At 38.4% G+C, this 17,049-nt stretch overlaps 1 protein-coding gene across 2 annotated transcripts in view; it reads right to left on the bottom strand.

The window, feature by feature from the left end:
* ADCY2 (adenylate cyclase 2) overlaps positions 1-17,049 on the bottom strand; it is a 204,200-nt gene that overhangs the window by 21,898 nt on the left and 165,253 nt on the right. For both annotated transcript variants that reach the window (XM_042048731.1, XM_042048730.1), the window contains exons 16-18: positions 13,511-13,648; positions 4,091-4,210; positions 188-372 (exon numbers count right to left, since the gene is read on the bottom strand). In XM_042048731.1, coding sequence (XP_041904665.1) covers positions 188-372; positions 4,091-4,210; positions 13,511-13,648 — 443 coding nt within the window. The remainder of the gene's footprint in view (positions 1-187; positions 373-4,090; positions 4,211-13,510; positions 13,649-17,049) is intronic.

The raw sequence follows: 17,049 nt of genomic DNA on the forward strand, positions 1-17,049 counted from the left end.
TTAATGCCTTGTCCAGACTTATTTTATTCTAATGCTCTGAGGTGTGACATTAAATCAAATATTAACTTCAGCATGACAATGAGTTTACATTGTGACTCAGATTACATAGCCAAACACGTATGTTCCATGACGTAAGAACTACCATGGGTAGTATTTAACTTCAGAAAGACTGGAGTTAGCCACCTACCTTCTAAGTGGTGCCATTGCATACATAAATTTGCTGTAGTCATCCAGCATGGGCCCATGAGTGTGCAGAAGGATGACATTGTAGCCCACCAACGCAATCAACATTATTACCATTTTCAACTCATAATTTATCCTCAGGAAAACAGAACAGGAAATGAGCCCTAATATGCAGCTGTATATAAAATACTGGCAAAGAGAAATCAAATGGAAAATATTTAGAATTTGGCTCTTGAGTAGGAAATCATGCATAATAAAATGGTCAGGCTAGTTTAAAAAACAAATTATTGACTGACCACTGAAGTGTGCAATCTATCACAATCTGGGACACTATGGTTTATAGACAGCCAATAAAAATAAATTTACGCTCCCTAATTTTCACCCTTTGACACTTTTGGTTTACTTATCTGCATTTGTGGGATACCACTGATGGTGTTGAAATCTAATGTAGGAGTCTGCTGCCAGCAGACTGACACAAGATTTATTCCTGTTCCACTGTAAAATTTTCATTCATGCTTGAGTCCCACGATTACTCTGGATGTCTTGCTAGCATTTGGGTCAAGGTAAAATGTCTAAAGGCCTGAAAACAACAATTTCATTGCCTATATTTGCAGTTGTTATAAACTGATGCAATATTCAGTTGTTATGAACCTCATAGATATGCAATTTTACAAACTCTAGAAATGCAGCTAGGATTTGAAAAATACAAAGCCATTAACAGGACCTATGCATAATATAAATATAAAAAATCCTTCTCTCAAATCCCGTGGAGTAATAACCATATAAAAACACATCCAATTGCTAAAAAAATAAAAGCCTTTTCTTTCCTATGTCATATATATCAACAAAAATATGTCTGGTTGAACTTAAATTCCTGGAACAATATTTTGTCCTGATACTTTCTGGAAATTGATTAGGGCATCAAAATTAATGCTAAAACAAGAATCATCACAAGAATCATTATCTTAGTCTTTAATATGCAACACCTTTGCCAGAAATGCTTCCTGAAAATTACAGTCCTGCACCTTGCAAGGAAGTTTCTTTTCTGAAACTACAAAGAATTCTATTTCTAGTCATGCTATTTTCAGACTATTGTTGACTTGTTGATGGCAGTACTTTTGACAGAACCTGAATCACTGTATACTAATTTTGGAGGATCACTAAGAAGGTTAATTTTCACAGCCCCCATCAGACAGAATTGATCTACCATCTCAATCTTTGCTGCTACTGTAATTTGCTCGGAGATCTGGTTGAAGTAAGAAATAGATAGAACTATTGTTCAGAATCACCAAAAAATGAAACTCCTCTGATAGCTGCATTTCAGAGGAGGTCACACTCCAAATTTGGTGTTACATAAAAATAGCAGCATCCTTTTTTGAGTCAATAAGGCATTCTACTGTTGAAATCAGTTTTCCAAAGGGAAACAAGCAAAGGCAGTCTTGAATCCATATACTGTTTGACAAAGACCCAGAAATTTTCAAGTGGAACAGTCTCTGACAGTGTTCCATAGGAATACATAGAATAGATGGAAAATTTCAGACAAGGGTGGATGGATTAGAAAAGAGTGGAACAGCCACACATTTAAGAATGCAGACCTTGCATTGCAATGCAGTGTTTCAGTAAGCAAAAGCAGACCTGGAGAGTCTGGCAATCCGCAGAGCAGTGAAGCTGAGCAGGTGCAGACCCCTGGTCTGCTTAGTGCATCCCTCAGCCACAGGACAACCTCAGCCAGCTCAGCCAACTTGTCACAACCCAGGAGCCTGCAGGCACTTCCCACGTGGTACCAGTGTGATGCCGCCTCTGATGCGGCCTTGGCTTTATCCAACAGTGCAACAGCAAGTTCTCATGGATGTCATTTTTGTCTGACAGCTGAAGCAGTGAATAGCAATGCTTCCTTTTAAGAAAATTCTCTAACAGCTCAGAGGAGGAAAATGCACGGTAACCTCTCCACAGACAGAATCTGCACCTCATGCTGTACAAATCAAGATTCTCAGCATCTGAAGGGGTGTAACTCCATCTATCCTCTTTTTCTTTCTTGTTCTAGCTCTAATAAAGGTATTTTAACCAATACCTGACAGGCCGAGTGCCTCTCTTACTGGGATCACAAGTCTGGTGCCTTGCACCCGGGTACTACACACTTAGGATCCAGCCCAGTGCATTTGCTCTCTTCTCTTAAAATTTAAGACCTACAGTTCTGTGGGTGTAAAGACCTTTACTGAAGTAAGAAGGAGTTCTACTCCCATATGTCAATAGAGAAAAACTTGAGGACAAAGTCATTTTGTAAAAAATTTCCTAGTAAAATAAAATATATCCCAAAACTGCATCTTTTAGACGTCGGTATTATAACTTCTATTTCTTTTAACATGTGGAGGTGGCAGCACTGACACCAGACTGTATTTTTTCCCAGGAACAGATACACACATCAACTTCTATTACATGGAAATGACAGAAGCATCACAGCAAAACTGAACAAATTAAACACAAAAATGTCCCTATAATTTACTGATGAATCTTTGCTAAGTATTTTTAAAAAGTAAGCTATACCAATCAAAAAAGTTATTTTGGGGGGTAGAGAAGGAGGCAGATCAATTGCTTTGCTTCAAAATGAACTGAATTCAATTGGGGCTAAGGTAATTCCCAAAGCTCCTATGTACTCATTTTAGATGACAGTCAATAGATGTCAGGTTTCCTATCATAAATCACATAAAGTTTATCGACATGAATAAAGCTTGAAACTAACACACAGATTCAAAATAACAAATTTTTAATTTAAGGAAACAAACATTTGTCAGCTTAAGTATTCAATATCTTATACGGTGAAGAGAGAGAAATTTTATTCCCAGAATAAAAAAGAAAAAAAATATCAAAACTGGTAACTCAAAAGGACTTTGTAGCTTTTTCAAGCTGAAATATATGCAGTGTCTGAGGATGAAAACAATGTGTATTTGAGAGATGTTTTAAAGGTTTTTAAATCTTTAGCTAACTTAAATTTTTCATTTATTAATGTCAGAAGTGAAATTTTAACATAATTTTTTCATGCCAGTCTATCAAAGATGAATTGTCGTAGATGAAAGAATGTGTTTTAATACTTTAAAAGCTATAAATCCTGAAATCAGGACACATAGTTTTGGTAATGGTCTCATTATTTCACCACAGAGATAAAATAATCTCCCTTCTCCTCTTGCCACCACCAGCTTATTCATACAACCCAGCTGACCTATTTTGATACAATATATGGCTTGTTATTTTCAACTGCAGGTCTTTTGTAGTCCTTCTAAGAATCACTGCTCTCTAGGACACAGCTCCCACTTTTTCGCAGCAATGTCCTTCCCCCTCCTCTTGCGTGTGCCGTTGTGCTTTTGTTCACACTAAGAGATCTTCTTCAGATCAACTCAGATCTCTTAAGCAGTTTATACAGTGGTACATGAGAGTTTTATTTCCACCCCTCTCACCCCATCTCTTATCAAATACACAATGACAGGAGTGTGACAATTCCACTGTCAGTGATGTAAGTGGTGAATATTTTCAGGTCAGCCACCTGAAAATATTCCCACCATGGGAAAACTGTCTGCAGACTAACCTGGCTTTCAGTGCACAGTCTGCTTTGGAGACACTGTGTGTTACCTTGGTATCTTGCAACGTGTTAGCACGGATGAGTTAAGCTTCCTTGTTATCATGCTGTTTCCAGCTTTTTTAATCTGACATTCATTAAAATCTCTATTTTCAGAAGTACTAATCTCATTTAACTTCCCACTTACTTCAAATGCAGTTGCAGCTGACTAAAAAAAAAAATCAAGCTTTTTCTGCAGTCTTAAAAATGGGTGGGTGTTTAACTTCAAGCAGATCTGGTAACAGTCAATTTAATGTAATTGTTGTAAACAAACAAAGAATTGTAAAATTAACTTACCGGTAGGAAAAAACAGTTATTTTGTATACACCACCGTGTCTGATTACTTGAATTAGAAAAACTTGCATTTGATGAATTAAGAGCTGAGGGAAAAGCTATCACAGCATTATCCAGGAAAAACTAGAAAAAAATAAACATATAATCCATTAGTATGACAGCTGTTTAAGGTCAAAATAGAGAACAGAAATGGAGAAGCAGAGAAAGCCTTGCCAGTAACCATTTAACTTTGGTATTTCACTATTATTTTGTATCTTACTTTGAAATAGGAAAAGGAAAATGACATAACATGACTCCTTGTTCCTGCATTCTCAAACAAAAACAACTTTTTTAACCTTCATCTGACACTTTCCACTGGAATAAAAGACAAAAGGATCTTTGTTATATTATTTTCATATAGCAGAATCTCAAACACACAAGAGACGATGATGAAATAAATTCGATATGAATAATTCCTGGGTTTACCTCAACTGAACGTACTATTTAAACACAGGAAGAATTAAAAAAAGAATAAGAAGTCTTTACTGAAGTTGGTTTACACAGATGCAATAACATAATAATGCTGACATTAATATCGGGACTAATGTCATTGAAGCAGAAAAGTGGATCCAGTATCTCCTGGGTCATCAAATTCAGCCAGTAATCACACACGAAACCATCATCATACAGACCCCCTTGATGCAATGATCCAGTGCTTTCTTAATTTAGATTTTGGTGACTACATTAATTCCAGTAGTTTGAATCTCAACATTTAAGCTGTTTCTACATTTAACCACTATTCATGGCCAGTTCTCATGTTTTTCTTCTTGTCATAATCTCATCCTTTAGCTTTCACATGGCTTCTTTCTCTCCCGAGTATTTACAGTCCTAATATTTAGTATCATCTCAGCCTTCATTGTACTCATCAATCTATGTTTTTTCTACTTCCTTCCCTGAAAACAAGCTCTTCATTCCCCTAATTAGTCTAGTAGTCACCCTCTGTACATATTTCTTTCAATTCAGCCTTCTGAGTGACCAAAACTGCAAACACGCTTCCCAGATTTTATCAGTAGGTCATGCAATAGTTCTAACACTAATTCTGCAGAAAATGTATTTCCGTACATCCTAGAATCACAGAATCGTTAGGGTTGGAAGGGACCTCTGGAGATCATGCAGTTCAACCCCCCCTGCCAAGGCATGGTCACCTAGATCAGGTTACCCAGGAACATGTTCAGGTGGGTTTTGAATGGCTGCAGACAGGGAGAGTCCATGACCTCCCGGGGCAGCTTTTTCCACCCTCAATATAAAGAAGTTCTTCCTCATGTTGAGATGGAACTTCTTGTGTTTTAGTTTATGGCCATTGCTTCTCATCCTGTCTCTGGGCACCACTGAAGAGTCTGGCACCATCCTCTTGACACCTGCCTTTGAGGTACTTATATGCATGGAATAAATTGAATATAAAAATTGAATTTATATATCTAGAATTATGCTCCTTTGCTCACAGCTACAAAACCTTAACAGCTCACTGTACCTCATGCAGCTGGGGCTCAGACAGATGATGGTGTTATAGGAGCTTAACACATTCTGCACGTGGACATCACCCCAGCCACTAACACCATGCTCAGCAAATGTGAGGTAGCTTTCCTTCATTGGGACTCACCTAGGTAAATGCAGTTTATACTTACCATGAGTTCAAAGCAGTCACATGGATGGTTATTGTGATTCAGCTGAGTTGACATTAAGCCCACATAATTAATTAAAATCCTGAACTCATCACCTATCCACCTGATGAGCTTCCAACATGTATCAGAATTTCTTGTCACTAACCTGTCAGACCAACTATAATCTTGAGCTTTTTACTACTAAATTTCATCCTAGTTCTTTTACTCAAATGTGGAAACCATGTTTTTACTAGAAAATGGACATATCGTGGACCAGCCATAAAAGAGAAGAACCAGAGCATGTAAGACAGAAGGACTTAAGCACGTACACAGGGAAAGAGTCCATGGGGAGGTTGTGAGAAAGGAACAAGCAGCACTGGGGAGGATGTGAACAAGGAACAAGCAAAGGAAGAAAAGGATAAGAAAATGCAAACTGAAGGACAGTTGTGACATACACGATGGACGAGGTGACACACATACAAGAGCCAATCATAAAGCATAAAGTAGCGTGTGAAAATAGGCCTTAACCAATAACAATTATGCACGATTGTGCATAGGGAAAGCAAGAATTGTATATTAGGGACACTAATTCATCAATAAAATGGCTTCTGCCTGATTCACATTGAATCGTGTAGAGTCCATTGTTTCTCTCCGCACTCAAATCCACACCTGACTTCTTCCTTTCTAAAATTCCAAGCCATACCTCACAGACACTAACTGTCACCTTAATTCATTAGTGAATTACATAGTTCCTCTTATACACTAAATATGAAAATCCACATGTGGTTGACTACAGTAGAGATCCACAGGTCACCTCCCTCTCACGCTGTACTCTGCAGGTCGTCACCGTGTAACCCACCTCTAAATTCTTTCTTCATTTCTGTCTTTAACTACTGTTACAGAGAAAATCTGAACTGCTTCACTCAGAGCAACTAAATGTGGATCAAAATGGTTTATTGATGTACTAATGTTAAATCTGTCAGTCATAGTTCTGTACAGCCAAGTTTTGGAAACTTGCAAGGACAGAGACCCCACAATCCCCCTTAGCAACGGTCTCAGCACTGTACATGCACAGTGACTTCTTTTGTCTTTCTAAACACTATCCAACCTCCCATGTCACCACCCAGGTTATGTTTTGTAGCTCTGCTGAGAAGAGTCTGAAACCATTATCTCTGTAACTCCCCTTCAGCAGAAGTCCAAGGTTGTGGATTTGTGAAGGTCTTCAATATGCCACGTATTACAAATACCAAGCTGGCACTCACCTGTGTTTGTACAGTTGCACTTTCAGGTTGTTTTCCTTCTCTAACATGACTGTGTATGTGAAACTACACATAATTTACCTGCCATCAGTGAAGTACAAAGTCAGGACCAGGATCAGTACCAGAAATATAACAGATAAACCACAAAAACAGACCCTACAAAATGTTAATAAACACCTACAGATGTTGTAACATCCTTCTGTAACTGATCCCAAAGAGCTCTAATGACGTGCACATGCAGAGAGTTACACCCACATCTGCCTCTTCCCACAGGATGTGTGGGTGAAATGCACACACTCCCTCTTCTGGGAATGCAGGGTTCTGGCACACCCTCCTGAAAGGAGATGCAGGTGCTCTAGTTTTATGTGCCCCTGTGCAGCTCCCTGCAAGTTGTCAATGCACATGCTGGAGAGTGAGCCCTGCGAGTCCATGTGCAGCGACAAACCTGAGCCGTGGTCCCTGCTTGTCCCAGCCCAGGCTGTTTCCTGCCCATTTGCATGGCAGGCAGCTCACAGTATCTGACAGGGAGGCTGCTCCTGCTGGCTGAGGCAGAGGTGTGATGCCAGAGGGGTGACTTATGACAGTGTCAAAATAGTGTTTTGACAGTCATCTGCTTTCACTCATAGCTCTCTGTCTCCTGTTTCACATTTCCACATTGCCCAGAGACGTTGTGGAGTCTCCCTCACTGGAGATATTCAAGAACCATCTGGACACAATCCTGTGCCGTGTGCTGTGGGATGACCCAGTTTGAGCAGGGAGGCTGGACCAGATGACCGCTGTGGTCTCTTCCAACCTGACCCATTCTGTGATTCTGTGTTTTTTATACTTCTTTTCACATTATTTCCTTCTTTACTTAAGAATTTTCTGAAGTCATTTGGTTACTTTTTGAGCCAGCTGATGCTCGCCTGCCTCTTTTAACAGGAATAATTTTGGGCAAAAGCCCTTCAGACAGCTTTGAGGATTTACTCCTCCTCCCTGCCTCCAGCTATTTAATAGCTTTTGTTAACAAGGGCATCTGCCAAGGGCCCCCACATCCAACTAACAGTGCATATACTTTTTCTGTAAACATGAAATATTTAGTTTCAGAATCCCACCTTATTCATGTCCCCAGAGCAAAGATTATATAACATGAAGAACTCAAACACAATTATAATCTAGAAACACATATGGTATGCATATTTATATATGTTAATTTATATTAAAGCATTTTAATTTTGGTTTTGAACTTTGCACAAGGCACTTCTGACCTATAAATGTTACCTGTATACACAGAACATTATATGAAATATGGTATATCTTTGCATATATTAATAAATTAATCTATTAATAAAAAGGAAAAAAAAAGGATATGGAAGTGTTGTCACCTGCCATGAGCCAAACAACACTTATTTCTGAATGATGTGTTTTCACTTGTCTTTCTTGTCTCTCATCAGTTATCTACATCTGCTATCACGCTTTAAAGATACATATTGTTCTTCAACATAGTATTTTTTGTAAGAGTAGGTTCAGTCCTACTAAGCAGTCACACCTACTCAAATGACTCAAATGAAAGCAGTATTTTTTATGAATTCCAATGTTTGCCAGGAAATGTCTGAGCATGCTACCATTAAATTCTTATTTTAACTTCATATATTCTAACAGCTTTTTCTTTTCTTGCGTTCACATAACCTGCAATCCTCAGTTCTGACTTTTTTCTGCCTTGCATAATGAAAATACCTGCTTTCAATGGGAGCCATGTGGTGACAGACCCTCCCCCCAAAACACGGGAAAAGCAAATTAGTGCATCTATTTTGTTCTTTGAAAACAACAACATAATACACTAGTTTAGATCTCATTAAAAGGAAGTCATCTTTCTCACTCAGGTATGAAAGCATTTGGATGTAGAATGCCTATCACAGCTTCCACTGAAAAATGCCAGTTGCTCTGGCAGGTGAGTCAGGACTTTTATTCCCAGATCCTCACAAGAATGCCCCAAGAATAGCGTGAAGAATCACAAACTCTGGTATCATGCCCCCTCTTCACAAGCTCATAAGCAGACGTTTAAGGACAGCCTGGAATGCTAAGTTCCTACCAAGACTATTATGCATTTTTTTACTAAATAACAGTGATACTGAGATATTGGTAAGTTGTAAAGGGGTGGGTGATGAAAATCCAGAGAGTACTGAAATGCATTTAGCAGAATTTTTAGAGCATTTTGCCTCTGGGTTTGTACAAGACTTCTTAACATCAAAGTGCTCATGCATCTGTGTTATTTGGTATGTTGTGGCATGTCTCTTGATAACAGTCAAATGTACCAAATTAAAGTTGCTCAAAAATTATTTTTTATTAAAGTTTGGGTAGCAAGTGAAAATGCATGACTGTCTTTGTGCCACCATGTATTCAATTCCCAGCCCCCTGCAAAGGCAATATGCAGTGGCAAGTCCCTGCCTTGTTCTCTCTTGTCCCACCAACAAGAGAGATGAGGAGCCTGCTGGGCCTTTACAGACTCAGACACCATGATTTCTGTGTTTGACAGATATGGAGAGATCCTCACTTACAAAGGCAGTGACAGCACATCTCTTCCCACACCCTTGAAAGAAACCAGAACTTCTGTAGACATGATTTCAGAGCAGTGTCTCACCTGCTAGTGCATCTCTGCTAATCTAGTGGACCTAGACTGATACTGATTCTTTAAAGTTTCTTAAATCCTGTCTATAATCTGGAATAGATTTGTGACTGAGCACTGCAAGTACGACTTAAATAATATGACTTCAGCTGTACATTCCACTTTCTGCTTCCGACTCCCAGGCCAGGTCAACCTCTAGGCAGTGTCTGTTTATTCTTCTTGAAAGACATGCATTAGGCACCCTCCAAAACAGGGTCTTCAATGTGCCAGGCACTGTCAGGATGTATAATTAGAGTGTATGTGCCAAAGAGCTTGACAATTAAAAATACAAGGTCAGCAACTGTATTAACAGAGTCAGCTACACTAAAAGGAAGGTACCTTAAAGAAACTAACTTTCCACTAAGAGAATGAAAGCAGGTTTGATTAATTATTTGTCATTATTTAAAACAGGGTATCATTCATGACTTAGAGGAGGCTAATACTTGCATCATTAAAGGCAGCTCGTGCTCACGGACGTACATTAACCAATGGAGCAAAAACACTCAAACCTCTCTCAGTCTTCACATTCCTAAACACATGCTCTTTCAGAGGAAACAGTCCAGAAGCTAAAATTCACTGGATGAAAAGACAGGAAAGCAAGTAATATCTACAGAAGGGCCACAAAGATTATCAGAGTGCTGCAGCACCTCTCCAATGAAGACAAGGCTGAGAGAGCTGGGGTTGTTCAGCCTGAACAACTCTCCAAGGAGACCTTAGAGCACCTTCCAGAACCTGAAGGGCCTACAAGAAAGATGGGGAAAAACTCTGGAGCAGGGTCTGTTGTGACAGGACAAAGGGTAATGGTTTTAAACTAAAAAAGGGTAGATTTGTACAAGATATAAGGAAACATTTTTTTTATGATGGGGGTGGTGAGGCACTAGAACAGGTTTCCCAGAGAGGTGTTGGATACCCCATTCCTGGAAACACTCAAAGTCAGGTTAGACAGGGCTCTGAGCAACCTGATTTAGTTGAAGATGTCCATGCCCATGGCAAGGGGGAGTTGAACTGTGTGACCTTTTAAGATTCTTTTGAACCCAAACTACTCTATTATTCTATGATCCTGAATCTTAAAGCTGGTAGTTAAGAGTTAGTGGGACAGTATAACCCTGAGATCTTGTTGCTGTGCCAAGAACCATTCATGCATTTGATGCAGAAGTCACTGAAACAAAGAGCTGTTGCAGGACTCTTTCATCATGCCATGTTCCTTGAGATCACATGGATCCCAGAGGATGGTGAGGCACAGTCCTTTGATGTATTGTATGCAGTCATTCCTTCAGCTACCAACTATTGATCCTTTGCAGTCATGCAGTCCTACTGTCCCTCTGGGATGCCTGGATTGCTCTGTGCAGGATACTTTCTCATGTTCAGTTTAAAGCAGGTCAGCTTGACAAAAACAGCTTTCCTCAGCCACTGACAGTTGTCCTTCTCTCCATACAGCACCAGACCTAATGCTGAATGGATCACCAGATCTAATGTGTACCCTCTCCCTTCAGCTCAGAAGTATTTGATACTTGCGTCATGTTAGCTGATTTTTAACTTCCCTCCACTGATCAGGACTACATACATCTCAAACCTGAAGAAGAAATTCAGATGTCTGCTAAAACAGCTAATTTCAAACAAAATTGCACCCCCACTCTTTTCCACTGTCCCTTGACCATGAAGACTGAGTTTTATTTGACATTTTGGTCTTAATGATGATTTATTAGGTGTGGCATGGTTAGACACTTTTTATCTCCGTTAAATCCTAATGGCTACATTTTGCCTTTTTCTACTGAAAGGGTTCATGGAAATCAATGCAGTTAATGGACTCTGCTATTAAGTATATGTTGCTTGGAGATATAATAATGATGCTTCAGAGTCTCTCCCACAATTTGCTAATGCAAATTTCACAGTCACATTTGAAGTCATTTTTGCTAGTCAAACTATTCAGGTTTAGTTTCAAGGTGGAAATTGTACTTAAAATTATCATCTCATGAATATCATGGAACATGATTATTTGTAACATTGTAACATTGCTGACAAGGCACTGAGACTTTAAAATACAGCCTATTAGGTTTTACTATAATATTCAGTCCACATAAAATTGGAAGTGAGCCAATAAAATTAAAACCTCTATCTAAAAATTATGTACTGAACAACTCCTTTTTTTTGCTAGAATGTCTTTTACTAATTGAAGGCCAAATCTGAAATGGACTGTACACACTAGTAGAACTTTAGTCTAAGCAAAAAACAGTTGCTGACTATATCTCCTTTTATATTTTTTAACATACTAAATAACCATATGCACAAAGTCTAACTCAAAGTATACTTTCAACCCAAGTAAGTTCTTTCTTTTCTTCTGATATATTTACAGAGTTTAAAATAAGGGAAAATCTAGCCTGATCTTCATTTTACAAGGTACTACATCTCTGGGGTTTATGCTGTTCCATAACTTTTGCATGGCTCAAGGTTGTCATTCAAAAAGGCACAGAATCTTCAGCTAATGGAGAATCAACAGCTTTTCAGAATAATTATTTCCATTGCTAACTGCTTTCACGGCTGAAAAGTCAGCTTATATTCTCATTTCCAGCCACTGCTTCTTTGAGTTTCTCTTCTCCCAGCCTTACACACTAAATTCAGCTAGGTGAATTTTAGATTTTGAAAATGGAATTGGTTTAGAGTTTCTCTCCTCTCCTTCAAAAAAAGCAGGAAAAAGAAAGAAGAGAAAACTAACATTAACAAGCTAGGAAAATTTAACAGTAAAAATGGAGAGAACACTCTACCAGAAATTTCAAGTGTTCACATTTAAAAGCCCACATTACATAATTTGGACAAGTTTAGTACTTAGTGTAACAAATGATTGACTAAGGGTCCCCTGAAATGTGAGAAAACAAAATAGAACAGTGTAGATACCATCAATCTCTAAGTTCTTTATGAATCCTAAGTAACAAAAGTACCACAACTCAGGGAAGCATTAGAGTTGCAATTTCAAAAGCACTGAAATGTGAATCTTACTCACTTGAAACGTGAATAATATCTATGCATTAATGTTGCAATGAAAACATTGCCTAAATAAATGTTAGAGTTCCCATTTTGCAGATACAGAACTGAACTGGAACACTTTCACAGATTTACAAACAGAATCCACCTTAGCCAACAAGACAAAACAAAGGAAGATTTTTGATCCCATATATTGCTCATCCATTAGAGAACAGACCCTTCAGACTGAACGAGATCATTAAGATTCATGCTTTGAGAGCACTAATGCCAGATTTACTCTATGATTGCTACAGCTGCAAAAGAATAATAGAATTACATGGATTTTCCTGGTTAGGAGAGAAAAGCACAGGTTGAAATCACTTAAGCAGACATAAGCCCTAATGAATTTGGAGTTCAGTACTTTTGAAGTTTTGATGTAACTTTGATTTTCTTTCTTATTTTAGAAAAAGACAAGCACGTGAAATCAATAATGTATACATTATGATCATTTTGGGGAGCATCACAAAACTGAATAGAGCTTAGTTTGTTTCATGCAAACTCTTCCACACATCCTGTGAGGAGATACTTCATTTATTCAGAACGGCTGTTTTTCTGAGTCATCTATGCACAATTCAAACCTGGGATTTAATTGTTTTCTATTCATTATAAATAATATTTTTCTTTAGCAAATTTAGCCAGGGTCTGAGCTCTTGTTGAGCAACCTGCTTGCAGAGGTCTCCATTACACAGCATGAATTTTTTTTGCTCTGCTTGACATTTCTGTCTCTGGCAATTGTTATCACATATGTTCCTGGCATAGCCACAGAACATAAATTTAACATCTAAACAAATACTGAATAACACAACAACGACAAATCTTAAATGAGCAAAGAACCACAAAAAATTACCCCTTTTTCCCTTACCATGTTGAATACAGCCATGGTTAATATTATAGCAGTGGTTGTGAATGTAAGAGTGATCCTTGGCCAAGGACGGTTTGCAATTATTCCAGATGATTTCAGGATCCACAACAACGAAGCTGATGCTTTCTTGCTACATTGCTAAGCACAAAGAGTTTAGAAAAGAGAAAAAAATATCATTAGTATATTAATTAGTATAAACAAGGGTAGAACTAAGACATCTCAAGATTGAGGGCAGCATCAATCTTGAAACATTGTACAGAACTGTTTAACTATTATAGTCTCATGAGAATTACAGATCATGATTAAACATTAAAAGAAAGAAATTTATTTAAAATATCTGCAATGACAATCACTTCCATTAAATAATTATAATTTGCAAGTACCTTACTAAACGTTCAGTATATATTATAATAATAGCAAAATACAGAGTTGACAGCAGTGTCATCACCTTTAACATCAGCAAAACCCTTGAAAATAAACTGACGTGCCTTGACTGAATTGAAAGAGTCACATTTAGTAGCCTCTGGAAACTTCAAAATGTAAATAATGACTCTGCAAAGTCTTTGACACAGAATAAAGGCTAGCTATATCCCTGCAGCCCTCAAAACAGGAGAGTTTCCGGGGTTTTCTTTCATTTTTTTGGAATCTTGTTTAATAATTAGTTTTAAATGGAAAATAACTCAACAAAGCAAATCAACCTTCACTAAAACTATCTAGAAGGCAAATAAGCATTTCATAGAAAACTGGACTTAAATTTGACACAAAGAGTATTCAGTGAATAGAAAAATTTTTTTTACGTAGTGGCAAAAATTACCAATAAAAAACTCTGACTCATTTAATCTGCTTCTAAGAAGACATTGCAAAGTCTCCATTCATACATGCATAGTGCCTAGAGGCACAAGAGGCTCACACAGAATAAACAACAATTTGTGACACATCCAATAAACATTAATTTTCTCAAAACTTTAACAATGAGGAGATAAGGTTGCCTAGAAGCATCTTGTGCCCTTTCCAAATGTCAAATTCAGTTTTATGGAAACCTCTGTAAAAAAGGCAAAGAAAAGTTAAGGAACATGACAATCCCACAAAAATAATTGTTTTTTTCAATGTGTTTTCTCTATTTACTTAATATTATCCGAGATTGCTTTGCATATTGCTTTCACCCCAGCCCCAGCCATCAGCAGAGATACAAGCTCAGGAATGAGAACTCAAGCACAAAAAACTAGCAAACACAGGACTTAACTTACAGCACTGATCTATTTGCCAGGTTCAATAGCTATGGCACATTATGCTAAATTACACCACTACCCAACACATGTGATGCATTTTGCATGAAGGTCTTTATCATACTGTATATAAGCCTTTCACTCCTAATTATGCATTATTTGGACAAATCCTCTGCATATGCAGAGCTTTTTTTACATATTGTTTCCTTTTATGACAGGGAGTTTTGCTGAATTGGACAGGTTCTGAGATCAGTTTCAGGAAGGTCAAAACAATCATTGGAATCTCAAGGATGGACAAAGAAAAGGAGAAAAAACATGCAGCTTTTATATACACATTACTCCTCCCCCATATCAAAACCTCACCCAAATACATAAACTCAAAGGACCTGCATTTTTGAACAAAAAAAATCCTGCTCAAAAGGCTTTTTGAGCTCCCCAACCTTGTTCTTCACGCTTAAGTACACAGCAAATTTCAAGATAATTTGAATCCACACGTAGTTTTTAGAGAAGTTTTGTCATCCCTCCCACTTCAATACAGTAAAAAGCACAAAGCTTTGATTGCTGCTGCTGCTACAGAAGGGGAGTGTTCCGATGGATGCAGGGATTGGATCTGTGTGAAAATGAATAATTTAGTTCTCTGTCTAGTCTGCCTAAAACCCACTGAGTCAGGGAGCATGGATTTATGGCAAATTAGAACAGTCATGAAATCATGCCTTAATTACTCTTTACCTTTTTTATAGTTCACATGGAACTTTATTACAACTTAACCTACATTGTTCCGTGATTTTCTTGGAAATTTAAAAGCAGCTGGAATAGTTTAAGTTGCATTAGGGACAAAACTAGGCAAGTACACTGAGAAAGTACTAGGAATATAAAACAGCTAAGAAATCATATCTATAAAGCTGTACACTCTGTTCTTTCTGAATTACATTACAGGGAGACATACTGTTCAAGGAAAGTCTTTAGGATTAGAAATTCCAAGAAAATAAGCTAATGATGGAAATAAATTATCTGGTCTAAATCAGATATATTTTATTATGAATTTTACAGGGTTTATGTTATCTGATGAGAGGCTAATCAAATCAAACACGAAGACCTGGTGATGATCAAAAGGGCAATGACAGTTGATGAGTAACCTCATCAACAGAAGCCACTGAATTTGCTGCTTCTAAGACCACTGAAAGAGGTTGCTGCAGTCATGATTTCTCATGGAAAACCTACCAAGAAGCCTCAATGAAAAAAACTTCCTTTCCAGGATGCCCTGCAGAGTAAGGGTGATTCCTGCCTAAAAGGGTAGCAGGCTGGCACAGGACAGTTAATTTTGCAAGTGAACAGAAAGAAACTTGGGATTGTGTAAATATATCTTAAGGGCATAGTGGGTATGTGGAAAACCTGCATGACATTTAGAGGATGGGACACTTAAGAGAGGAAAGGAAGGCATGAATGTGGATCAGATAAGTACAAGCATAGGTAGACGGAGATGAGAAGGGATGAAAGGAAAGAGATGAAGGTGAAAACTTTTCTAAATGAGTCTATTGCATATAGTTATTAAATTCTATCTCTAACAATCTTCTGTGTAAGTGCAGTCCTTATTCTGAGCCTGCATGTGTGTGAATGGTAATAAACTTCATGCTGGACTAGATGGCAAGGGGCACAGGATGGGTGCCAGCCACTGGAGAGAGATCACATGGGTGAGGCAACTGAGGGCTGGGTATCAGTAGCCGAAGTGTGTCAGACCAGTCCCTGGGGAAACCCACAGGGTGTGTGGGGGCATGTGTGTGTAACCATTAAGAACATTCAGACAGAACTGGTTGGCAAGTAGGAGATCAACATTTGGAAAGACCCAAGGTTTCAGCTAGTCACTTTATAAAGGGGACAGAGCCTGGGTATGGATATTGTATTGACTAAAATTCCACATGCAAGACCCACAAGTTAAAGTGTGCCTGTGGATGAGCACAGTCAGGAAGTGTGTATGCCATCAGTCCTGATCCTCCAGAAAGAAGGAACTAGACCACCAGTGTTGATCTTGTTTACATGAGTGCTGCTTGTTGTTATGTGGGTGCTGTAAGAGAGCTGTTCTGTCCATGGATCTGTGTGACTGCTCCTCTGTGTACGGTATATGCCCGTTTTCCTATTGGGAATACATGCCCAACCTCACTACAGGTTGCACCTGGGACTTCAGTGAGAGTGGGACAGGAGGATCTCCTCCCTGAATTTTAAAGTCCATCAAATTGTTCTTCAGTGGGTCAAGAAGGAGCACTTCCCAGCTGCTGAACTCCACTGGGCCCAACAAGCTCTAGCAGCTCTTACTTT

Source organism: Corvus kubaryi, unplaced genomic scaffold, assembly GCF_017639235.1.
Source record: "Corvus kubaryi isolate FWS band 111438036 unplaced genomic scaffold, C.kubaryi_AGA036_p1.0 68, whole genome shotgun sequence".
NCBI lineage: Eukaryota > Metazoa > Chordata > Aves > Passeriformes > Corvidae > Corvus > Corvus kubaryi.